At 41.5% G+C, this 26,960-nt stretch overlaps 1 protein-coding gene across 1 annotated transcript; it reads left to right on the top strand.

The window, feature by feature from the left end:
- The first annotated feature begins 352 nt into the window (after window positions 1–352).
- LOC114451479 (hippocalcin-like protein 1) lies at window positions 353–26,841 on the top strand. The gene is made up of 5 exons (XM_028430090.1): window positions 353–732; window positions 19,537–19,705; window positions 21,318–21,599; window positions 23,474–23,579; window positions 24,658–26,841. Exons 2-5 carry the CDS (start codon window positions 19,610–19,612, stop codon window positions 24,753–24,755), a joined length of 582 nt encoding a protein of 193 aa, XP_028285891.1. The 5' UTR covers window positions 353–732; window positions 19,537–19,609; the 3' UTR covers window positions 24,756–26,841.
- Window positions 26,842–26,960: the final 119 nt, after the last annotated feature.

The following is a 26,960-nucleotide window of genomic DNA, read 5'->3' as shown; positions in this document are numbered from 1 at the left end:
TGAGCCAGTCATATTTATATTTTTCTCGTGTGGGTGCCCGTGCCCGGGTCCATGCTCGTTAAGAACAGAAATGTTGTACAGCGAATATTATTATACACGCAGCGTGGTGCTCCATCATTATGTGTTGTGACACATACATCTATCTATTTTACTGAGAAACAGAGGCACGGAGAGAGAGAAAGAGGAGGAGGAGGAGGAAAGTAGGAGGAGGGATGTGCGCAACGTCGGTGCCAATGGGCTCAGCGCTGTCTAATTAAACCCCTACCACGTAATCCCAACGACACCATCCCCCCCCGTTTAAATCCACTCCACCGGCGCACACCACTTTCACGCACACTGTCCTCCGCTGCTGTCCCGTCCCCACTGGAGGAGAGAAAGCAGCAGCCGCAGCAGCAGCAGCAGCATCTCCGCACCGCAGCACCATCACTGCTGCCTCTTGCCTGTATGATAACATGGTTTGCAGGGTTCAGCTGCTGTAGCCAAGGGCCACTTTAGTCAGTCACTCGAGTGTGTGGATGTGTGTGTGTGTGTGTGAGTGTGCAATAAGAAGCAGACAGTAACACGGAGATCTCCATCGGTCCAGCAGCGCTATTCATCAGGAGCTCCGGAGACAGCAGTCCGGAGCGAGCCGAGCATTCCTGCAACCTCACCCCGGCTGTCCTGTAACCCGGCCCCGCTGAACCGCGGCAGGGATCCCCTCCTCTCCTCTCCTGCACTACTTCGCTTTATCAGGTAAGGAAGAGGTTCGACTTGCAGATGTCTGTCCTGTCTTGATTTGTGTTTTGTTTCAATGCACCAGCAGAGTCTATCGAATTCAGCTGCTGGAGAAGCGACGCTTTTGTTTACCCGCGGAAACTGTGCGTCTTCCGGCTGTGCGATGACAATAATCCTCGTAGGATTCAGTAGATGAGGAAAACATTCCCGTACACCATGTGCAGCTAATTCTTATGTGCAGTTAGCAGAACGATGATCTAGAATAAAAAAAGAGGAAAAACATATTTTGCACAGCCAATAGGGTGACAGCGGTGTAGGCCAGCCATTTTTATGAATGATCTTAACGCGGGACAAGAGAGGAGGATGGATGCGCATGGTGGTGCTCGGGATCGTCTTCCTTTCCTCCTCTATTTTGGATGCACTGCCTTTTATTACTGATAAATGCTCTAACTTTCATATAGCAATATCATACAGTGCTCTTCAGTACTCAAAGACTTTGGTACTATTTAAACTCTACATTTATTATGTTTTATTCCTGTAATCACTTGGATTCCTACAATATAAGCTTATTGAGCAGTGTGTGGAGGTTTTTTCACTGCCCCGTGACTGACAGCTTCCTCTCTGCAGCTCATTTATCATGGAGAACCTGTCAATTTGCCCATACTGGAGAGTTAAACTTCCTTTGCTGTTTGTTGGAAATTAGATTAATTAAATAGGAGTCAGGGGCCCCGGTGGCCCCTTAGGGGCATGAAGCCTGCCATGTTACATTATTATCTGTCACTGAGGTGTTCTGCACCTATGCTCTGCTTTTCCAAGCCTGCTTTGTGCCCAATTCAGGCTCTGAAGGCGCTGACAGCACCAAACATTTGCCTTTTCTCTCCTAAAGGCCACCCAGCTGTTGCACGCATTCAGTGTAATCCATTCAGACTTAACAAGTTTCTGTCAGGCTCAGGATCAGGCACAGAGAAGTGGAATTTATGCAGAAAGGCATCAGTTTGGAAATATTTAAAGGCATTGTGACATATTCCCTTGGTGTAATTTACAGTGAGTAATCATGAAAAGGAATGAGGAGATAAGACACTAATGTGGTGACTATGATGCCTGACTGCAGTAACACACTGTTTATGGGGATCATGTCCGGTAAAAACCTGCTTGGGTTGTGAAACAGGCAGAATCCTGCTGCCTGTGTTTTGGTGGGTAGAAGCAGCGTTTAGCCTGCATGTGCTAATGCTAGTCTTGTTGTTACATAAGAAGATAAATGTGCACTGGAGCACTACTCTCTCTGTCACTTGTACTCATAAACACACCCGGCTGTACAGATTACACACTTCTGACTGGTACATATATATACATCAGAAGAGGTTTTACCCCTGAGGGGCTACACTTCTCGCGAATGATAGATGCAGAGGTGGATATTTCATGGATCTCTCCTGTGTGTATACACCAGGCTTATATATCTATACAGCAGCCTCCTGCAATATTAATAGGAACATTGCAGCTTTGCTCATATAGGTGACCTTGCTCTCATATGATGCCACTGGAAATTCTTGACCATGTGCATGCATGGAATACACAAGCACGCCGCCTGAAAGTCACTTTGAATTAAGGTTTCTGTCTCATCATGTGAGGGCAACCATAGAAACACACGTATATGCTCAGGGCTCCGTCCTCCAGAGAGACAGTTAGAGTCTTTGACTGATGTTTGGAAGACTTGGTGGATCATTTTTTTCTTTTTTATCCACCATCTTCAGCAAAAGCATCTATCAGGCAGCTTGATGGACATAAAATGTCAGAGGAAAACTCTTAAGGGCCAAAGAGATGGACTTGGGGGTAAAATGGATTTGTGGTCTGGTGATACAACACAGTAATGGTCGGAAATGGATAATAAATAAATCAGTTTATCCTTCATGAGTGTTATGTTACATTGCGATTAGCACATACTGGGTAGCTATAAAACTATTATCACTATAATTAGGGTGATGTTTGCCATTTGCTCATACTGTACAAGATGTTTCACATGGAAAACTTGTGCACTTGTCATTCTCTAAATCATTTAAATATTGGCTTATTATTTTAGTGTCTCATCAGGTTATGTTGCTACCTACAGTGGCTGTCATCACTGCTGGAGTCCAGATGTAACCTCTGAATGGTGCACAGTAAAGTATAACCTTGTTCCAGATGAGCCCCACAAAAATGTAATCCAAAATAACTGAGATTGACAGATAAGTTTGTATTTGTGTGTTGTGTTGTGTGTGGATCACAGAAATCTACTTTAAAATAGGTTGAACACATGACCATAGTAATCTTAGTGTTTTAGTCTTGTTTAAACATGACAGATCTAAACCACATGCTCGCGTGTATATGGGATCTCTTGTGTGTCACGTAAATTGACAGCCATCTGTCCCATGCAAGATGCATTTAAGCTGATATTTTGGACTGGTGTACTTTATCAAATTCCTGAGACTCACAAGATACCAATACCCAAAATTAAATCTGATTTGGTGGAATCTCTTTAGGCCAAGCTGAACACCAGACCTTACATTAACCACGTATCATCTTGCACCATCCAAGGTTCTACCTTCACTTTTGTAACACTGGCACTTTCTGTTATTCTGTTACTTTCTGTTAATGTATATTCTTCTGCGGATATGATCAGAAAACACCCTCTAACACTGCACAAGACAGCACTGAGGTTTGCAAACAGTTCAAATCCTCACTATGTATTCAGTGTGGATCTTGGTGACTTAAAGAGTCGTGCCTTTTTTTAGCCTTCTCTCTATGTGGTTGTGTTTTCATATGTAGGGGAGTGGGATGAGTGGGATGTGGCCTGCAGGGGTTGACACGAGGACCGTGTTTCCCATGCACGCTGTCGGCCCTATAATCTGCTCTGATCCTACCGGGGAGGGGCGTCTTCTGCCTGTCAGACATCCAGTCAGATAATGCCCACGATAAGACTGAGAGCAGCTGCTCTGCTGGAGGTGGACGGCTCAGAGCAACAAACTGAAAGCTAAAAACTAAAAAAGATTCAGTCAGTGATGTCGCGCAGCATCACCGGCGAGTTTGGTAGAGCGTCACTCCTGGGGGAATGTTTTCCTTTTGGATCTCTCGTAATGAATAGACTTCACTTGCTTGCTTTTAAATCAAACAAATGAGAAGTGAAGAGTGAGCTGAACCTCAATGTGCTGCCTCCACTGAAGCCAAATCAAAAGACTGGAATAATTTGACAGAAGTACAGTGTGATTTCTCACTTTGTCATTTAATAAAAAAAGCACAAAAATGAATTAAGAACAAGAAGAGTAGGGAGATAAAACAATAACCAAAGCCTAATAAAAGTAATGAAAGCCACTAAGGAAATACGTTTGGATTCTTAATAATTGACAGTAATGCTGCTCTTCTTTTCTCCAGCCATTAGGAGGCCTAAAGGGCAGACAATTACTCCCAGAGCTCTGCATGCGGTTTGCCTAATGAAGCCAAGGGGGAGAAAAGTGTGTGTGTGCTTTAAAAAAAAACCTCCCAACTGGTGGAGAACACACCTGCAGCTCACCAACACCTCTGCCCAGTCCCCCTGCCACCCCTTTCCCAGACAATTTCTCCACATCTCTCGCACTCAATCACCATATAACTTCCTGTACTCTTTCATCTTTTTTTTTCTTATTCTGCCGATTACAATTGGCTGTCTAAAAAAAATATAAAAATAAGTTTAATTAGTCTCCGAACAGCAGGCTAGAAAGCAAAAATATTTTTTCTTCTCATGGCTCTCCCCTGACTCTCCACTCCTCAAGAGTCTTTCTCGATTTAGATGCCAAGCCTTATACGCCTGAGCAGAATGTGGGAATTTTATGGAAGAATAACCACCAGCTGTGTCTCTACCTCAGCCGCATAAACATAAACATGGTTGTATTTCTCATATTTTATTGTACATGAAAGTCGGCCTGCATTGCACTGAGATCATAAAATGTTCCGGGGTGACAAATTCAAACCTGTTTCATGCCATGACAGCATCAATTAAGCTCTGCGCCCCCCCCCCCCCCCCCCCCCCCCCCCCAATTCCACCACCCACCTCTCACAGGCCTCTCAGGGCAATAACAGAGGACCAATCAGAAATAGCAAAATCGATCTGGCGCCGGCTGGCTTGGATGCATTTACAAGCAGCCATAATGACTGCAGATTCATTTTTCTGGGTGCTGGTGCAATTACACAGCAACCCTTTTTTTCTGCTTGGCTGTGAGCAAAAGAGCAGCATTATTCTGTCTACAGAGTCTGTTCAATTACCGTAAATGTTTCTAATGCTTATCTCCTCATTTGACGTAGGCAAACTGGGTGCTTGTTATTGATTGATGATCAGCTTTGATGTAGAAGTCTCATGGGGGTCAGACGTACGTCTGTGACTTAATAAGAATTATTGGCTGGAAGTACTGGTAGTAGAAATATAGTGGGAGCTTACAACAGAAGAAAAGAAGAGCGTTTTGATCCATTCAATGTGGTCTAAAAATGTGTGCATAAAAAACACAGAATTGTGTTTAGTGAAGAAGTTTCACATTACTAGGAATTTGCCTTAGTGATTTAGTGCATACATAAAACAAGTAACAATATAAAGCATGCAATGGGGTTATTGTGACAATAATGATGCTAACTGTCAGACTTCCTCTTCCTTTTTTTTCCATTGTGTAGCCACAATTGGTCACTGCCCTCTAAGGGATGTCCAGATTGCAGCTTGAATATGTGCAAAATGTCCATCCCAGAGCCCAAAGTGGCAAATATTAGCATGTTTTCTCCAAATAAGTCTGACATTTCTTCTACAAAAAACTCCACATGACACATTCTTTTAATAACAACCAGCAAAATTAATAACATTTCCAGGTTACACAGTGACTACTCCCAGCAGGACAATATGCTGACTCAATTAAATGACTCATTTAAAATAAGGGGGGCATTTTCACTGTCATAACTGAGTGCAAATCATGCAGCATCTCTTCTGGGGAGCAGTTTGTACTACGGTGGAGAAGATTTATACACAACTATCAGGCCACAGTTTCATCAGATTGTGCACCTCTTAAAGCCAGACATTAGATAGCAGTGTTTTCTATGGGTAAACATTATCAAGAAGTAAGCTACTCAACTGAGGCGGCCAAATCTTTCCTGAAATATTCACCAGTCTGTGCAATGACCTCATTTTCTTAGTAGTCAGAAGGAAATATATTCTCTGCCTTCTCATCATGCACACTGTTGAGAACAGTAGCACCTTTGATCATAGGTTTTTAGAGTTTGACGAGCCACTGCAGTTGTCTCACAAATAACAATGTAACAGACTGCTTTTCTATCACTGTGTCATCTAATGCAGTCAGGATGTAAACAGTGGCCTGTTCAAGTTCTCTGACTGTTATAGTATGTGTTTTGTGCACTTGACTAAGGCTCTTCATCATCTATGTGTGTGCACACAGCATGCAAGGTGGAGGCAAATTTCCATGGTTGTCCTTCTTCTGCTCACTATTTGTCTTCTGGTAAACATTCTCAGATCTCCGTCCCTCTGCAGCCTGATACTTGATACTGCTGGTGCAGCTGCCACTACATAAAAATCAGCTCATTTAATGCATTATGAGGCATCAGGCAAGTGAAATTCTTCTTCACATTCATTCCTTTACTTGATTGCAAGTTTGCAAAAATATGCTTTCTGTGGGTTACGGTGAACTCTTATCACCCACATGCAGAAATGATATGAGCATGTATAATCACACAGAGCATAGAGCAGTGTTTTTTAAATGTGGCAGATCCAGAGCAGAATATTTATATCTAAAAAAAATGCAGAGAAAAGTAGAGAAAAATAAAAAAGCAGATTGTATTCAGCTGCATGGGAAATAATTCTGCTGATTAGGTGCCCTAATCTTCTCCATACAGTGATGCTAGGCTTATGGATTGCTTATAGAGATGTCCTATTATTCTGCAATAAAACTGGCCATGTCATCAATTATGCATATAATTGCACAGAACAGTTATCCTGGATTTTTAATCCTCTGTATTTTCTTAAGTCAATTTAAAATGTCTGCTTTTGCATGAACCATCGCTCTGTGGGGACTGTCCACAAGGCAAACGTGCCAACTGTGCATGTGCTTGAAAAGTACAGTAGATGATTGTTTGGCACACCATCTGTAAGCCAGTATGTCTGCTTTCTCTTTTTGGACTTTTCCATGTTGTTCAGCCAATCACAAGTGTGACAAGCTGCTCCTTTTTTGCTGTTTCAAAGACCAAAGACAAGTGTCGACCCCTCACGTCTGAAAGACAAGCTAAAATATCTGTTGGTTTGAACTGGAACCTAGCGATAGTAGATGGGGCCAGCTGGTCTAACAGTGTGCTAACAGGAGCCAGCACTGGTTTACTAATGGCTAATGGTTTGTTTTCAATGGTGCAGATTGTGCTCACTTCAAATTAAATGTGCCTCCAACACTGCAGAGAGGGAGCACTGGGAGACACTGAAGCTAATGGGCTAAGCTAGTGCTTCAGAAGGACCATTTTTTTTTATTTGTTGTGCTTCTGCACCCTTACTGAGGACACTAATAAAGTGATGCAGGAGAGGATCTCCCTTTAACTGTAAATGTTGAACAGATCAATTATGCAGTGTTAGTTAATTTTCTACACACAGTGACACAATTTTTTTTATCACTCACAGAAACACATAGTAAGAACTCACACTTCCATCAGTTGTGTTGCACATCTGCATGGTAAAATGGAGAAACTGAGGAAGCCAGTAACTTAGGGAGGATGTGATTCTTTGCTCTGATGTGTGAACTTCACAGCCGAGCCTGCGGGAGACAAGGAGCGAGCGTGAGGAGCCGCAGCATAAGAGAGAGTCCGCGAGCAAGAGACGAGAAGTTGTCTGAACGTGTGATCTTTCCATCTGAGCCCCAGAGCCAGCCACGGCGCTCACAATGTTGAGCAAGTATAACTGCACTGCATTGTGGGATATCTCTGATCACGCGAAGCAGCTCGCAAGGCCGGTATCGGTGCAACATGATCGTTTGTGAAGGGGAAATTCTTGCTGAGTTGGCTCTATGCCTTCCTGACACAAGTATTTTTAGATACTTTCTCTCTTTTCATTGGCCAGTGCAGGAAATTTGAAAGCGAGACACGCTGTGATGTGGTTAAGGTGCTGTAGCATATATTTGTAGTCACCCCTTGTCTCCTCTGTCGCTGAAGTGTGGCAGCACTGCGTGGTTCAGCCGTTTGTTGCTTTATACAGTCAGTCTTGACCCATGAGGTAAAAATACTGCCACACTATTTGATATTATTGTTTTTAAAGCATCATTCTGAGCTCAGAGATGTGTTATCAACTATTTGATGAAATCTTCTTGTGAAGAGTGAAGTTGCACGAAACCAGTGAGAGTAGATTATGGCTGCGAGAACGCGACATGGAGGCTAAATCCTCTTTATGTAAGTATATTAGAGAGCAATGTCCCTTGCCTTATATTAATATGATGTCTCCCAGGCTCTCCTTTACTCTTCTAACCACACACCACTTCTGTGTCAGGGATACAGATCAACGTAATCGCCAAGTGTAACACACCACAGAGATTTTCTGTCTCCTCAGGACAACTTTGAATTATGTAAAGATAACAGGATTTAATCTAAAGAGCAGCCATAAGCATGCCAGGAGCATGAGTGAGAAATCAAGCAATATGGCCAAAGCGCACCTCCAGGTCTCCTACGCGTAAGATCTGTAAACAGAAGCACTGCCAGAATGATGGCTAATATTTATAGATTCATTCAATACGTTTTGTTCTGTGAGTCACAAGTTTTGAGAGATGTGTGATGGCCATATGTTGGGGGTGGGGGTGGGGGCGTGATGGTTAGAGATTGACGCCTGTGCAGTTTTTTTTTTCACCAGCAATTGTCATTGGATGTGTGCAGAAGAGATGGGATAAATGTAAAATAAAGGAGCTCAGATAAGGAAAACGACGGTGTTTGAAAATGAATCGGAGAGAAAGTGAAAGGGGCCACAACCCTGTTGTCAGTGTCCGTGACAGCGAGCAGCTGGAAAAGACTGATGCTCTCCCTGTCACACCTCTGCCAAGCATCAATGTCTTTCTTGGTCGGGTCCTGCCTTTTTTTTTTCATCAACAATTAGAATGTGCTACACACAGGTGTTTTTACACTGCAGGAAATTATAGGGCCCCCTTTCAGGAGAAAACGTTTCTGTTGTGGGTCATTGCTCCTGTAACAAAAGCAAAAATGCTCAAAATGACAATTATTTGGCTGTTCCCTGAAACAATCATGCTGCCCTGCCCCATAGTTCCTTCCCCAGATTCCTGCAGTGGAAAACATTTTGTTATGTTTTTAAAGGCTTTTAAAGGCTGGTAGCACTTTGGAGCAGCAAGTCAGGTACAATCGATTATTACTATTATTATTGGTTATTGATACAGCTAATAGAAACCACTGAAGTCTGTGACTCATACTGTATGATGCAGCTGCAAAATTATTTGACATCCATTTGCTGGTACCAGCTCGGAGATCTAGTTTCTGATTGATCTTTATTATAAAGCAATAAAGTGCCTCATCTTGCCCAACCTTTTGTTGCCCAGGTGTCCAGGTACTGTAGCTGTCTTTTTCCCCTTCTAACTTCTCATCACAGAACAATCCTTGACCTGAATAAGCGAATAATTGCCTCTGGCAACAAAGGAAGGAAGTTGATGCTGAGAGAATAATTACCATCTCCAACTTGGGAAGTGTGTGTCCCTGCAGCGTGTGTTTTTGTGTCGCACAAATCCTGCACGTGGCTGTAAGCATGTCTTCGGGGCTCTTGCAGGTTGGTTCTCTGGGATGTGAGCTAAAATACACTCCAGTGCCTTGAAAGAACCTACACCCTGGAGGCCTCTCTCAGTATGGGATGTCCCCATTTTAGAGCCCTTAGAGAGCAGGTAAATTGGCGCAGTAACCCTTTAAGTGCTCATTACCTGTGGGACAACTTACTTCCCAAGCAATGTGATACTGTTGGTCAGTTGAAAGGAGAGAGGTTTGATTCAGTGTCCTGTTTAACTCGCCCTTACAATATCATTTACACTAGAGCTACAACAAAAGCCAACTGCAAGCTTTTCTGACTTTCAGCTGCTCAACTGATAATAGAAGAGAAACCTTCCTCTCCTGATGCAGCCAGGTTTGTTTTTGCGTCTGGCTTTTGAATATTTGCTTTATAGCTAATGCATGCTCGATCCTTGTTGAACTCTGAATTTGTCAGGTACACAAAGGTTAGTGTCTCATTACTCCTCTGGTAGCTTTTTTTCCAGGACACTGCAGCAGCAGCCGTGAGTCTCAGCACAACATGGTGTATCTGAACCCAGTTTTAGGTAGCTCAGGAGAAAGGCCAGAGGGCCAGGTTCTAGCGGTCTTGTTGCCAGTTTGCGTTGGCAGTAGTGGGACGAAGAGATCTAGAGCAGCGATACCATGGGAGGGCAGGCAGCAGCGAGCTAGGCCCAAGGCGTTTAGCAAAGATCAAGGGCTGTTAGAAAATGACAAACTGACATTGGAAGCCGTTTAGAGGGGGCGGAAGATGGATGGAGGAGGGAGAAAAAGGACAGGCTAAATGAGAAGATATGGAAGAAGGGTGTTGTGTGTCAGCAGATCGATTGCAGCTAAGGATAGAACTATATCAGGATTCTCCTTCACCTCAGAGACAGAAATAGCTGCACTTATGACCCTTGAGGAGAATCTGTGGACACTATAGGAGACACAGTGTTGATAGGAACCTTAAAGCTGCAAATAGGATTATCTTTTAGGATCATGTTATGTGTTGTTTACAAAGCTTATAAGAAGAATGGTCAGTGGTGGTGAATACTTTGAATGGAGTGAACCTGATCGACTCAGCAAAGTGATTCATAATTTCCCCTCTACTTCATGTACAGTGGTCTTATCATAGGTGAAAACTGCTCAAATAATCTGCCTATAATCCTGAGTTCATATACAGGATTACCTAGCTCTGTGTATACTACACTTTAGCATGTTAGCATAGGACTAAAGAGTTCAGATTAAGGTTGGGATTGAAAGAGTGATGCTCCTTTCGATTGGTATTTGTTGTAGCAGATGTATATAATGAATATACCTTGTAAATGTATCATTATTTACTAATGATAGTGACCTCTCTTTATATATACAAGCACGATATATGGAAATGACATAACCTACTAATGTGACAATGTGTCAGATTATCGTGGAGCGCTGTCCTTAAATATCTCATCGTGCCCAGCTCAGCTGCCGAGGTCAAGTTGTCTCCAAGAGGAAGATGGGCTGTTGATATAATAGTCTGTCTGAGGGCCACGATTTGGCCTGTCAGCAGCTGAGCCTCCTGTCTTCGGTTTGCACAGTGCACTGCAGACGACACTATGGATTTTCATACATTATTATGTTCAAGCCCTGCGCTAGAATTACATACTCCCTAAAGGTCATGGCGCTGCACACAGCAGATACTGAAAACAGTAACAGAGGGAGGGAGAAAAGGAAAGAGTGGCATTAATTATCCATAAGTGTTCTTGTTTTCTTTAATCTCATTTTATTACCCTTCTTTCTCTTTCTACTTCTTTTCCTCCTTTTAGTCCTCCAAACTCGCTAAATGAAACCTAACCTCGCGAACGGTTCCCACTCGAAATGTCTCACATATGGTGTAATCACTAAGAGGGAAAGCTCGGCTCCCCTTTGATGCACCAAATGTGCAGACGCTCTCCTCGAACCCGGCCCTTCCCACACAAACACATGGCGCGCTTACCCTCGCGAAGCTAGGGCTATAACACGCTCCCCTGCTGTGAATGCACAAGTATGCCCACTGTACGCTTCCTCAAAGCAACAGTTTGCAGCACGCTTTGATTTACAGAAAAGCTATTAACTGAAATAAAAAAGAGGCTATAATAGCTGCTCTTTGTAAATGCTCACCTTGCTCTGTTAATGTGCACTTTACTCATTTGCACACTTGAAATTGCTGGTGGGAGGTCCATTGAAAGGCTCATACTGTTTAAGTGTTAAAATGTAGTTACAGCAAAGCATGTTGCTTTTGTCTTCCACTCAGCAGCATAAATGTCACTTTCGTCTGCTTTGCTATTATTGCATGCAAATGCCCAGTATAATTCAGACATTTAAGAGCGGTGATGTCTTATACATGAAGCACATGAACTGCTGTGCTGCTGTGTGTTATAGCTACACAGTGAATTCTGTGTTACCAACTGTGAAGATGAGCTTTTCCAGTGTAAATATTTCATACACAACTGCCGCAAGCTGGCTTTTCTACCAGTCCAAAATATTATATAAATATTATATAAATGAATATCCTCTGTGTGTGTGTCTCCCTTTGGTATTGACCAGCTTGTATCTCAACCCTGCAAATGAGAAAAAAATGCTTACATGCATGTGAATGTTTTTTTTTCTAATTAAATATTTACATTTAAGAAGAAGAGTTGCTTCTAAGACTGTGATAGTTAAGTTCAATCCTAGAAATAAACATTGGCATTGAGGCACTTATTTTGGAAAATGTTATACAAAACAGACCGGTTTTTAACTATGGCGTCAGTGAAGCTGATGCAGGCGGGCAGGTGTGGAAGAAGGATGTTTGTGCTGTGAAAGGGGTCACAGCCATATTTATGCGTACATTTAATATAATTAAGACCAAAACATTTTTGTACCTTGTACAGACCTTGAGGCTAGCAATCAATGAAAAATACACAGGAAATAAAAAACTTTTAATTTTACAATATAATCATCTTATTAAATTATTATCTTTTACAGTGTAATTATTTTTATGATGTAATTTCAGCTTAATTTCACTTTTTAATGGAGAAGGGGTGGGGCTTTGCAGATCTGTGACCCTCCTCTTAAGCGCCGCCCCTTCTGTGCTAAAGTAGAAATGACACTCACATAAAGAAAAAATGTCTGAATCTGAAAGATGTAACTGACACAACATCATAATTAAAAAAGACAGTATAGCTTGTAAGACCATACTTTCTTTTAATTTCCATGTTTTATTCAAACCATTTTTTTCAGTGCTGATACTTTCACATAAACTGCCATGTAAGTCAAGTTTTACTTGAATAGTAACAATAATGCCTATGAGAGAACGCAGATCTTAAAAATCCAGATTTCAAAGTGGAGAACTGATCCGTAAAGGAGCTGCTTAGAATTTTCAGTCACGTAATCTTTACTGCTGGACGGAGGACATTATTTCTTTTCTCTGTGACCTAAATGGAAATAACATTGCCCTGGAATGGATGAGTTAAAATGAGGTCGTCCTCCTTCCAGATAGAGGTCTGAGTTCCTGAAAAGAGATCTTCTGCTTTTGTCGTAGAGGGAATCATTATGTTAGCAGTGACGTTAAAAAGTGATCTTCACTTTTATCAACCAGCAGATGGCAGAGGGTCACTTTTCCAATGCTAGAATCTCTTTAGGACCAATCTGAGTTTTTTTTTTTATGAATATATCAAATAAATGGTTGTAATTGGCCAGGAAGACAAGTCCAGGTACTCAGATAGTTAGCATTTATCTGCTTCTAGTCATGAGATGAACATCACCAAACACTGGAGCAATGATTAAGATGAGTGAAGTATTTACATAGCTTTATTTAAATAATGCTGAAAAAAAACCTAATGAAACTGAGCAAACAAAAGACTCAAAAAACTAATCTGAAACCATGAGTACTAAATGATACTGGGAATCGAGTAATCGTAAATACTATATGGAATGGATGTTTTATTTCATTAGCATTTATTTTACCATGGTTGCCATAGTAAAAAAATCATCCCTGATTTACCCCAACAGCTCTTGAGCCTCTCTGATTTCTCTCTCTCATCCTCTCCCCCTGAAGAGAATATCACATAAGCCTTTTAAGCCTTCGCCTTATGTACTTATGTGACCTTAAGTGTTACTTCATCACAGTCTTGTCTTTTTCATTTTAAATGAAAGAAGGCAGATTTGACATCATATGGCTCCCTGAAAGTGAGTTATTATCAGGAATTTGGACATGCTCTGAAAACTGTAGCAGAACAGAGCTCCACACCGAGGACCAGTCCTCATTCTTATTTTTAACCACTCCATTAATGTCTTTTCTTTCAATAACTCCTCTCTGCGTCTTCATCAATCCTTCCTCCCTCTCCCTCTGCTTCCCTGCGCGTCTATTTTTTCCTCACTGTCTCCGAGGTGGAAACACAGGAATTTAGAGACTTGATGAGTTGATTCATATTGATCAGCAGCTTCTGCAGCCTCTAGAAGTGGAAATATGGCACAGTATGGAGCTGACAGAGTGGTGATGGGAAAAGCAGCCCTAACGGTCAACGATTTAAACATTTAGGTACACTTCAATGTTAAGCAAGTTGTACACCACAGCTTTACTTAGCATTTCAGTGTCTTTCAGCCCATCTGCTCTCTGAACCAAGCAGATAGACAACATTCTGCCAAACAAACAACAGAGATAAAGCTCATACCTTCAGTCTGAACCCAGCATAAACAATAATGATTGTGTTTGTCTGTAAATCAGGTGTTTCCTTTTTTGCCAAAAAAGACCATAAAGTTTTCAAACTGAGAAAGACGTATCTTTTTCTTGACAGTGCCTTAGAGTCAGATCCCAAAACATTTGTGTCCATTATGTGCCGTGAAGTAGTCTATTGCATTATAAGCATCAGTGTGTGGTGCAGAAGTAAAGCAATGATTGGCATACAAGCTGTGTCTTCCTAGTGGAAAATGCAGCTTCAGTTAGTGTTTAAACGTCAAAAATCACTTCCAAGGTGGCAGATGTAAGGTGAGGAGACATGTGGATGGAATAAATAGTGGACAATTACTTTGTGAGTCACGGAAATGCCACAAAGGTGTTTTGGTTTGTTTGTGAATATATTCTAACTTTGCTCGATCAGCACATCATCATCAGTGTAGCAGTAGAAGTAGAGGCCATAGTGGTTGATAAAATGACAGTAATATAGGCCGTGTAGAGGGCAAACAAAAATGGACCAAATGATGACAGTGACAGTTTCCTGCTGTTCCCTTAATGCATTACGTCTGACCACATTACCATTTTGTTTACGAGTACTGTCCATCAAATGTGACGAGAAAACAAGGTGAAAAATAGTGAATCTGAAAAAGCCGATGCAGACAAAGCGGGGCTTTCACTTCCCCACAGTGTGACAGAGAGAAACAGCGGGTCACCTGGAGGAAGAAAGGCAAATTATTGTGCAGAAATTATGGGAAATTGCACAGGACAAACTGCCCAGCGTCTCAGGTGGCCCCTCCGATTGCAGCCCTTTGAGGAGAAGCAACGGGAGACAGTGGGCTGAAAACACTTGAGCGAAAGCGGGGGAAAAAAATCGATGGTGCCTGTCAGTTTTTTTGATCTGTCGCTTTTTTCACTCTGTGTGCTTTATTCTAGTGTCACATACCCCTCCCTCCCCTCCAGCGTCTATCTTCTCTTCTCTCCGATGCTCTCGCTTTTCTTTCTCTCCCTCTCTCTCCATCATTGTTCCTCCCCAATGACCGAGCTGCTGGCAGGCAATATGATGGCGCCTTTTTCTCATCTTATAAGCACATTAAACAGTCGAGAAAGAGACCGGCTCTCTAAAATGTTAAATTAGACTTTAGACTTATCTTTTCCCATTCCCTCTTTTCATCTCAATCTATTCTTTACTGCAGCTAAAGCTGGGCAGATGCACTGTAACAGGCCTTTTATTAAAAACCTGATATTGGCCAGCCACCATGCTCCACCTCCTGATGATGGCAGTCCCTTACCTGACTACAGTTAGTCAATACGCTTTTAATATTTTTTGTTTCACATGGCCGCCCAGAGAAATCACTTCAGCCAGGTGTGGGAGGATTCTACCCAGCAGTTTGTAAAATGTGCTCCGGGAGCAGCTTACACGACTCCGAGCACTAAATTACTTTTACTGTCCACTGATGTGCTGTAAGGTTCCTCTGACAGGTTTCTGCACAATAAAATTACCTTATATAAAAAAAATCCAATTATAATGCTGCCGGCAGCTTCAATGGAAAATAAATCCAGAATCAGCCATCACCTTTAAGTTTACACCATGTAGATTCATAGCCTCTGGTGGAGCCTCTTGCAGCTTTATTACAGATCTAAGCACCTCATCCCTCAAAGATAAACCCCAGTGATCATTCAAATATAAGTTTCACTAAAGTTTAGAAGCTCACTCAAAGAGGAAATATTTTTTTGGCTGCTAAATTTCTGCCAGTTTTTCTTATTTTGTTCTCACATTGTTTGTCTCACTGTTTGTCCTCTGTCCTTATTCGTCGTTGCAAGGATCATCAGCCCAAAGGTTGCTGACCTGCTTAGCAGCTCCAGAACAGATGTTCGTTGGGTTTTTGTGTATGTGTGCAATAACTAACAAGCAGCGGGCACTTAGACTGGAGAGATTAGTGTTTTATACGTCAGGATAGAAAGACGCAAAAAACAGTTAGAAGGGATTGGGGTGAGGCTTTGTGGATTAGAACTGCTGTGGCTAGTGAGGACAGAAGCTTTGTTACTATTGTGTGACCAGCTCGCCTCCCTGCAAGCAGACAGCTTTCACGGGTCACAGCTGGGTTGAAGAAAGAGGGGTGGGAGGGGGGGGGGGTTGGGTGTGAGTGCCAAGTACAGTAAAGGTCAGTGTGTTAGAATAGGATTGGTTGTTTGGTTGCAGCGAGCAGAGGCTGCTGGCAGTCTGTCACTTCAGGAGATTCAAATTCAGTGTTTATGCTGAAACATGCATAACATACTAAGTCTGCGTTTACATTACAAGCCACGTTGTTAATCAGATCCCTGTCTTGATGGCTCACATTCATAATTCATCAAACTCGCATCTGTCTTCAATGTCACCTGTAACAGTATGCATGTGCACATGCTAATCTACGTGTCATCTGTGTCACCAGCGACAGAAAATATCAATGTGAGACTGCTGCTGCTGCTGCTGCACGTCAACGTAGGTCAAAAAGTGAGTGAGTCCTCATTTGTAGTGACAGTCCTGATATGATATTTAAATCCACATCCTGAAGTGAGTCTCAAATTAAATCAAGATAGAGAATCAAAAATCAGGATTCATAATTGTAGCTAATGAAGTTTATTGTTTATCAAAACACCATCTATGAAAGTTTAGTCTAAAATACACTAAAAACAAACTTGCAAATCATACAGACCTTGTATTTTATTTAATATAGTGCAAACATATCAAATGGTAAAACTTAAAGTTGGGAGAGGGGCAACAAGAGACTATAGAGAAGATGTGGGATGCTGATAAATACCTGGTGCAACCTCCCACAGCTAATTAGGCTAATTGGAAACAGGCGATTGTGACATGACTGGGTATCAAACGAGCCTCGAGGAAGCGCACATCTTTGTTCACCTTTGCTACAAACCAATTAAAGCATATATTCTGCGTGCCTGTCATCAGCTATAATTAAAGAAGTTTGTCTCACCAATTAAATTCTCCTCAGAGCTTTCCTCTTATATTTATCCCCATCCATTCTTATTCCACCTACCCACATGCCCTCTCTCTCACACACACACAGTCTGTTTGCTTTCTAAATGACAATTGAACAGCATGGGAGACCATCATTAATTCCTGCAGGTACTAAAAGTGTGTGTGTGTGCCAGTACGCGTATGATGGGTATGTTTCCTTCTGAAGCACAGCAATGTACTCATGCTGTTTTCAGCTAAAATACAAATTACTGGTTATAGTGAGCACTTCCTGATCACATTTGTAACTTTCAGTTTTTGAATGTGGTGTTTTTTTCCCTCTAAAATTGAGTGAAAATCTTGGATGTGAATTTGAGAAACCATTTAATTTTCATTTTGACCTCATGGCAGCAGTGTAGTTCCACAGTTTTAGCTATTTACACATACTGGGTGTGTCTGTCTGGCTTATTGTTACAGTTACTTGATGGTGCTGCAGCTGGAAAATCATTAGGTGTTTTGTATGTTTTGCATTGTTTGTTTTGTTAATACTACCATAGAAAGCAATATATAAGTCACCAAAAGAGAAGCTCTTTCAATGCATGTTAACTATATTTGACCCATACACTTTTTCCCCCACAATCCTTAGGTTAGTTTCAGGCACTGGGAGTAATTGTTGTCATTTGTTTTGAGAGATGCTTCTGTCATGGTGATAAAATTTCAATATGCAACATAAATAGAGTGCTGCAGCTGGTTACAGGTTTAATGCAGAACAGCATTTGTTTTGTGTTTACATTGCTGCAGCTGTATGCATTCACTTCTACTGTTGTTTCTACTTTTTTATTTGGTAATCAGAATCAGAATGCCTTATAGTCTTTGCACATGCCACATGTGCACAGACACACAACAAACTAAAAATATATACAAACAACAAACGAAACATTGGGGTTGAAGATGCAGGGATGATCACTGGTGGATAAAAAACTGTTCCTGATAATAATAGAACATCTTTTTTGTTGCATAATCTGCAGATTATTATGCAAATTGTTTCAGGCAATGAAGTAAGTAAATAGGTTATTAGTTTTGCGATGCTGCAGATTTAAGTGGCAAATGCTTTCCTGATGGTGCTTGATAGGAATTTCATGTGTACTGTCAAATTTAAAAAAAATCCAGCACAGACCCAGTATGTGTATGTATAAGCTGCATTTTATGCCAAGTGGCAGTTGGCCATTATACAGCATTATGCCCTAATCCTCCATGTGTGCAAGTTTCACCAGTCCCTAAAAAGAAAGGAGGAAATAACTGATAGCTACATTGTTCTTTGTAGCCTGGGAATGGCCTGCAAGCATCACTGTCAGCGTAGGAGAGTTTACTGTGATGCCTGAAGAATGAGAGTCTTAATAAAAGTCTTAATTTCATTAGCACAGTAAAGAGACGGTCAGACGTGTGGGGTTAGTTTCTGCGTTCATGAAGCTCCCACAAAACACCTGCAAAACACCTCATACTCTTTGACTTTCTGAGGTTTATATGAACACAAACAGGCCTGTGTTTGTTCTCACTTTCTCTCACACACGTAGCGAGAGTTGGTGTAATTACACAGCAAGACTTTGGAGAGATTGGAGGTCAGAGGGGTTGGGAAGGCTTGTGTACAAGACCCACTGCTACTTTAATTTAAACACACACACACAGGACAGTGACGGCAGAACACAAGCTAATTAGTTGTCTAGAACAAGGCATAGAAAGGAAGGGAAGTTAACAAGCTTTAGTTAGTTGCACGTTTTTACTCATTTAATGACATAAAGAAGCATATAATAATCCCTTGTGTCTGACAGTTAAAAGTACTTAATTACATTATTAGTGGTTGTCTCATGTTAATGGTTTCATGACTAAAATCGCATTTTGTCAGGCAGGTTGAGCTGAGCTGCAGATTACGAGACCTGTACACACGCACACTGCACAGCTGATTTGACACACAAACACACAGCTGGCCAGATAAGCCCACAAAAATGTGATCAGTGGGCTAGTGCTTGACGTCAGCGTGCAGGGCGCGCCCAGGATTATTTAATATTTTGCGACTGTGATGCAGCAGTTTAAGGAGTTGCATAACATATCGTGTCAAGGGGATTGGAACAAAATACTGTGACAGGGCTCACCCTGATTTCATTAAAACATTCAGAAAGTCACAGTGTGATGGGACAAAGTCAGTGTCTTTTGTGAAGCAGCTCTGTTGTTTGTTTACCACCTTGTCTACTCTTGCTTCTTTCTGAGGACCCCTCATATTTTTGTATCCGTTGCCAAGTGGCGTCAGTCACAGGAACACGTTTTGCTGACCAACCACATTTCACCTTTTCGTTTGTCACTACCGTTCACCCTTCTCTCTGCCTAATTAGTGCTGACCTCCTGTTTCCTTATCTCTGATTGACAGGTGTGAAAAGCGGCCTGGCTAGTGCTGTAGTCTCTGTTGTCGTCAAGGAAACCGAGAGTCCTGTCCCGTTGCCATGGGGAAACAGAACAGCAAGCTGCGGCCAGAGATGCTGCAGGACCTCCGGGAGAACACCGAGTTCTCCGACCATGAGCTCCAGGAGTGGTACAAGGTACACACTACACCAATCATACTGCATGACATACTTTTTATGTTTTTATGTTTTATGTTCTACCTACATCCGATATAATTCCTTGTGTGTTCCTTGTGTGTCACTCTATTATTTCCCCTCCTATATGGTTGCCTGCTCAGCCTTCATTAGTTTCACCTGTCTCTTGTTTACCCCAATTAGTTCTCAGTGAGTAAAATGTCCCCATGTCCTGGAAAACAGGTTTTTTAATCTCCTTATCAGTTCTCATCTGGTTTTCTTTAGAGTTTTCCAACTAAGTTTAAATGAATCACAAATTATGTTGCTGCATTTGGGCCACAAGTTTATTTTATAATATAAATAAATTCAAATAGATGAATCCATATAAGTCCATCCCCTACTTAAAACAAGATGCAAGAATGATTAGTTTGCTGCCTACTTCTTCATCACTGGTCAGGTTTCACCTAAAAACTAAAAAATACTTCCATGTTTTGGATTGCATCATGTATGCAGTGATTGTTCATTGTGGCCTTTTCAGGGTTGTATCAAAGTGTGTGTCATTTTGTGACAAGTCAATGAGGCAGCTGTTACAAATTCATTTAGGAACCAATGAAAAGTCTTAATTATCCCAGTCAGCGCTTCTGTGCTTACTGATGTTTCATCATCAATTCAGATGGGAGACGCAGGATTAGATCCTGTCATTATGAAGTGCCTGTCATGACCCTGTGTTTGGTTGTTCTGCTTGTTGATAAGTCCTAAGGTTCTAGGTTAGATTGTTTTGGTTGTTTCCTGTTTTATTTTGAAAGGCTTCCTTTTACTGAACATATCCTGACAGTGCCACAATGACCCGACTTGACCTGACCTGACCTGACCTGGCTTGAATTATCTAATGTGTGTAATAGCTGTATATGGCTTTATGCTAGGATTAGACCTATGGAACATCAGACTGTGCTCTTAATCAGAGCTGCATACATGAAAGCCCGCTGTCTTTATTCTGACCTTTGACCTTGGGTCTCCCCCATCACATTGATTGCAATCACGACTTCTCTACAGATTAACAGCTCTCAGATGCTGGAGATGTCGCAGTATGTTCCACAGGATGTGAAGGTACTCGAGGTCTCTGAGAATTTATCCCCGCTTGTCTTTTTGGAGGAGGATTTATAGGCCATGAATCTGAGTCGGAAAAGCTTGCTAAACACTGTCTCTCCATTTTCCACTGTGAGAATGTTTTTAAAGGATGTTCCAGTAAGTAATTCCAGCCTTCAAATTGGCACAATGACTTCGTCACCTCACTGTCTTTATCTTAACGGGCTTTGTAAAAATGCTTTATTCCTGCTGAACAAAGGCCACAGACTGATGTGACTTTTACCTCCCTTTTCTTCTCGTGCACAATGCTGCCTTATCAAATGTGACTACTTGAAAAGAAGATAGCAGTAGAGAATAAGCTTCTTTTTTAAAAATGATTTCTTCAGAATAAAGTTACATGAATGGAACATTTACTGGTCATGGAAAAAAGTGCTTCCTGGTTGTGCTTTTGAAAAAGATTGTATTTAGGTTAGTTACAAAACGTGTCTGCACATGATACTGCAAGTCTTATTGTCGTAATGTTTAATATGCTTCCCTCCTTTATCTGCAGGGTTTCTTGAAGGATTGTCCCAGTGGGACTCTGAACGTTGAAGAGTTTAAGAAGATCTATGCCAACTTCTTCCCTTATGGTGATGCCTCCAAATTCGCTGAGCATGTCTTCCGAACATTTGACACCAACGGCGACGGGACGATAGACTTCCGGGAGTTCATCATTGCCTTGAGTGTGACATCACGGGGGAAGCTGGAACAGAAGCTGAAATGGGCCTTCAGTATGTACGACCTGGACGGGAACGGGTACATCAGCCGTGAGGAGATGCTGGAGATTGTACAGGTGAGTGTGGCAACACCAGTTTCAACCAGTATTGGCCCAGATTAATTTATCCATCATTCTTTAGGTTCCTGGTCCCCAAACCTAGGGTCTGTGCTCCCCTTAAAGGAGCCAGAAATCATGTCTTCTGCTTTGTGGTTGCTCAGCTATCAACGTTTCTTTCCTCTGTATTATGCACAATTATGACCAATATTAACCAATATTAACCACAAGAAAATGAAAAATGATTAGTTTTGTTAGCCATGCAATAGACTGGCAACCTGTCCAGGGTGTTAAAATCATGCTAAGGAAGTTCTGAATCTATTTTAATGCAAGTAGGGTGCTTAAAAAAGCAGGTTCTAGAAATTCAAAGAAAAGTGAACTGTCTCTGTAGAATATTTGAGAAGTAAAAAAATTTGAATGCACAGGTATTTTTATTTAATTTGAAGATCATATTTCCATCTAAGTTCAGGGGCTGCATCCTTCAAAGGCTACAGTGCACAAGGGTCATAGCAGCACACAAGGCTGTAGCACCTTAAATAGAATAGTTAAGGCATTTGCACCCTTACTTTACCATTCAGCACTTGTCAATGTAACTATTTCCTGCATCTCAAAGTTGCTTGCCAACAGGTGTGGTAAATTGGAACTTCTCCTTCTGTCTTTGTTTGAGTCTTCAAGGTCTATAAAGGCGTGACTTTCACTGGATGCAGTCCCTTAACTGACACATAAAGCATCGGTATGGGTCGATTTGTGTCGTCCATTGTGCAGACCAATGTACAGTACATTACATTCAAGGCAGCCATTCACTATAATCTGCTGCATTGACAAGAATAGACAGAGTGCTTTTATGATTAATACTCACTTCAATTATGTATATTAATGCATTTATTTCAGCATGTGAACAGATACGGACTACAGACATACCCAGCCTCTACTCTCTACTTAATGTGCTGCACTTAGCATGGCACTACTACTACATTAGCACTGCTTGTAATCTTTCTTGCAGAAACAAAAATGGTGTGTGGAGATATCTTGCAGTATGTTCAGTGTGTGTGTGTGATTCTGGGTTCTCTTGGATTAGCAAGTTAAATTTAACCAGAGTTTATCCCTGAGTGTGCAGAATACTGGGATTATCTCCAAGCCCGCTGAGGTTACGCACCGAGAGGGTGATATGACCGAGGTGATCATATTTGTTTTACACTGGGCCAGCATATCAAAAGATAGATGTTTCCTATTATCGTATTACCAGTTTGGACCATCTTTAACAGAGCAGTTATTTATTTCTACCTCTTTTTGGAAGAAGATAAAACCTTATAGCTTCTGTGTCTTACCAAAAAGTATAGGGCTTATTTCCTCCAAGCTACCTTCCTCTCTGAGGGTGCTGCTGTGACACTGATCTACAGTCAGTTTTACACCCTATACTCCCAATGGAGGAGATTTAATGGGCACGTAAGCTGATTTTAGATCCATGCCTAAGGCTAGCTGATACTCACAGCATCTCTGTGCTTCGCTTGCTGAGGTTAATTTAATGCTATCAGGGGACACCAGGCCATCTTATCGGTCAACAGATAAAGAAGTATCAGATCAATACTGTAAGTTCTGCTCGTAAGTCCCCCACACCCACTCCACTGGTGGCACATGTCACCAATGTGTTTCAACAGACTTACAGATCCATGAGGGATATTTGTAGAAAAGCTTCCCAGGGAGCATCAGGGTTCACAAATGTCAGAGAATCATGTGGAGTCACTTTTTTTTCAGTTCAGTTGTGTTTTCTCCTGCCGAGTCTCCGTAATGGGTCCCTGCTGGCCTGAATTCACTTACCTTTTTGTTCGCCTGCCACCACCCACCCAACCACCCACTCTGTCTCACTCCTCTCTCTCTCTCCCTCTGTCTCTCAGGCCATCTACAAGATGGTGTCATCTGTGATGAAGATGCCAGAGGATGAATCCACGCCAGAGAAGAGGACAGATAAGATCTTCAGACAAATGGACCTCAATAATGATGGTGAGAGGAGGAAATGGCAGCATGAAGACATGCTGGGGGGAGCTGAATGTGACATTCTATTGAGGATAATCTTTTCAAATGTGCTCATGTTATTGAGATTGAGATTTTTGTTTCTAAAGAATGAAGTACATAACCAGCAAAAGTCCATCCATAATATCTGGTTCTTATCTTGCAACTAAAAGCAGAGACATGTGGATGGTCTCAGAGGGAAATGTTTCTTGTAGCAATCACTTACTATGACTGACCATGTATCTTCCTTAATGGCCACAGTTTCACATCTTAATGGCTCCTTGCTGCATGATAATAGCTCACATCACAAAGGAAACTGCTTTAAGTACATAAGTTTATGGACAGCCGATGTGTTTAAGGGACACAAACGTCCTGGACTTGTTTTGAGTCAAAGATATACAGTAACGCACCACACTGACGCTGGCTAACTGGAGGACCTGTGATTTCCTGTGTCAACTAACCAGCATTCTGTTAGTTCCGTAAAAGAGCATAGAATTGGGGTTTAACAGTGATCCTGAAGATCACTGAAGATTCTGTTCAGGTTTAGGGAATTCAGGATTCTTTGACTGTTTTTGCTCTAATAGTTACCATGGTAACTATACAATAAGAGAGAAGCTGTGTCTAATTAGAGGGGCTGCACATTCTGCACATATCCCAGAATGACAGTAGGATACTTTCTTTTTTTCATCATGACACAACAGGCTTCACAAACTGAACTCTGAATGACCAAACTTCTGAATGTTAGAACCAACTGCCGGTTGCTAGGCGATGAGTGTCTTTTTATAAACAGGAAGTCTTCCACAGACTAGACCTTCTCATTTATACAGCTATGACAAGGTGGGATTGTTATGGATGTGAGGTAATCATCATAACATGGGACATAGCAGACCTAGCAGAACTGTGACAAAAATTTGATACTAAATAATTTGTCACTGAGATACTGTTTCTATGCCTAACAGAGTTATCTTAGTATCTTCATTCTGTGTTACATACATTACCTTATGGTACAAAATACCCACACATTAATGGCTGCCTTTCTGTTCTCTACCACACCCTATCTGTCTTGCAGGCAAATTATCCCTGGAGGAGTTTATCAAAGGTGCCAAAAGCGACCCCTCCATTGTTCGGCTACTCCAGTGTGACCCCAGCTCGGCCTCCCAGTTCTGATCCCGCCTCACTGCCACCTTCCCTTCCCCACTATTTTTTTTCCTCACCCCCCCTTCTTCTCGTTGCTATTGAAACAGTCACAATGCATGATGGTTCTCGTCTATCATATCATTTTTTTTGTTGTTATTGTGAGCAAGGATGGAGGAGGAGAAATTCATCACTATCATTTTGTTTTTGAAAAATATTGAAGGGACGTGCATACATTGATTGGTCAGAGGCATCGATCTCTTTCTCTCTGGAACATGGGATTTCCAGAGAGCTGGCGACTAAAGCGTGGATGTCTTTTGCTCAGTTTTGTCCTCCAACACGCATGTATATCATGTATATACTGCTCGTCTGTGTGTATCACGAGATGAAGTACATTTGTCTTCATGTATGACGCACGTTCTCTTGTATTGAAAGGCAGTATTATGTAGCGTAGTTTCCTGGACTGATCCGAGCAGGTGGAGATCGGGCAGGGTTGGGATTCTTGGGATTTTACTGCTATATGATCTTTCACTGAGAAAAAGAAGGCCTAAGATCCCTTTAGGTTTTTATTGATATCTACTGTTTTTTTTATTTTAAATGCATTGTTTTTCATTTTGTACATACAATTTTCCTCCTTCATGATTTATTTATTCATTTTTAATTCTTATTAATATGCTTTGATGTGTTAAGATGACCACATTGCAGTTTACAGAAAACTATTCAAAGAGAAGATGTGAGTTCCTTGTGATGTGTCGAACAGGAAGAGTTTGAAATAAGGAGAATCCTATAATGCATTTGATCAACGACACCAGTAGCACATATCGTTTGAGCCGCCATGTGTTTATAAAGTACAGCTGTACATTTGGTCCGAATGTGTGTGCGTGCATGTGAACATACACTGTATGCTTGAGGCTAACTTTTACAGTATTATCATGTTGTGTTGTTTGTTAATTTGTAAGTATTTAAAAAAAAAACAAATCTTTAACAACAAGCAGTAAACTTAAGATAGTCGTAACCTGTCACTATACTGCATGTTCCTATGAACCGGACAATGACAGAAATCCACATTAAACAGTTTACGCACAGTGGTATCTATCTTTTTGTAGCTCTGCAACCTCCTTAGCAACAAAACGGCAGAAATATTTGTCCTGCTTTTGGAATAACTCCCACCCTGCAACCCCTGCTCTCTCTCTCTCTCTGTCTGTCTGTCTGTCTCTCTCTCTCTCTCTCTCTCTCTCCCCTCTGACAGACAGAGAACTCACTAAGGGCTCGTTCATCACTTTCTCTTACTGAATGCTTCTCTGACCTCCTGGATTAGTCTGCTTGCAGAGCAGTTAGATGAAGGGACATTTTTTGCGAGACAGCACTTAAGATTTGGATTTTTTACTTCTAGAAGTAACATTGGATGCAATTATATTGGAATTAGAAAGTTAAACATTTTAAAAAGTGTCTGTCTCTTAAATCTAACACCTATGGGTGTCTTTAAAGAGCTGCAAGACTGAGTGAAACATGTAAAACCTGAGAAAAGCAGCTATTATTATAACATAATCTAAAAGCTCTGATTGTCAGGTCACTATTGCCATCTTCTGTTTGGGAGGTTAAACACATGCCAATGCAGTGAGTGAGAATGGGTTAGCATCAGCACATGCAAAAAGGGGGTTTGATATTGAATTTATTGAAAGAGAGCAACTTCAGATGTAGCATCTCATTTTTGAAGGGGTGCTAAAATCCTCACAGTTAGTGAACTGCCAATGAGAGCTGTCCTGGCGCAACTGCATCCATGCACCATTAGGACCGAAACTTATAACATTTGCACAGGAGCTTCCTAACCAGCCGCACCTCTAGCTTCGGGGATCCTTTAGTGTCACTGCCTTCTGCTGGTAGGATAAGGAACAACAGTTGCTATTGCCTGATCTGCAGTTTAATCCTTTTCTATTTTCACTGCCTCTGATTAACTGGTACATTATGTTGGATAAATATGCCCACTTCTTTCCTTCTTCCGAACCTCCCTTTCCTTTTTCTTCCTATTTTTTCTGTTGCATGAAAACCTCAAGTGAGGATGTCATGTTTGTTCTGTTGGACCTGAAATGGAAATATACCTGTGTGTTTTAAAACTGCACATCTGGACTGTGTGCTTCTTTTCTGGGTATTCAGGATATGTGAGGAATGGGATGAAGGATGACAGACATTTTCTGTCAGCTGAACATTACATATATTTACAGCATGTCGAGCTTCTTA

The sequence above is a fragment of the Parambassis ranga genome, chromosome 2, assembly GCF_900634625.1.
Source record: "Parambassis ranga chromosome 2, fParRan2.1, whole genome shotgun sequence".
NCBI classification, from domain to species: domain Eukaryota; kingdom Metazoa; phylum Chordata; class Actinopteri; family Ambassidae; genus Parambassis; species Parambassis ranga.
The sequence above is the reverse complement of the archived record's forward strand: the minus strand, read 5'-3'. Positions and strand labels throughout refer to the sequence as shown.

Bases quoted from the DNA above. Each gene is read 5' to 3' on its own strand.
- LOC114451479 (XM_028430090.1), top strand. From the start codon at position 19,610: ATGGGGAAACAGAACAGCAAGCTGCGGCCAGAGATGCTGCAGGACCTC. The intron at 21,600-23,473 runs GTGAGTGTGGCA...TCTGTCTCTCAG, and splicing joins AGATGCTGGAGATTGTACAG to GCCATCTACAAGATGGTGTC. The intron at 23,580-24,657 runs GTGAGAGGAGGA...TCTGTCTTGCAG, and splicing joins AATGGACCTCAATAATGATG to GCAAATTATCCCTGGAGGAG.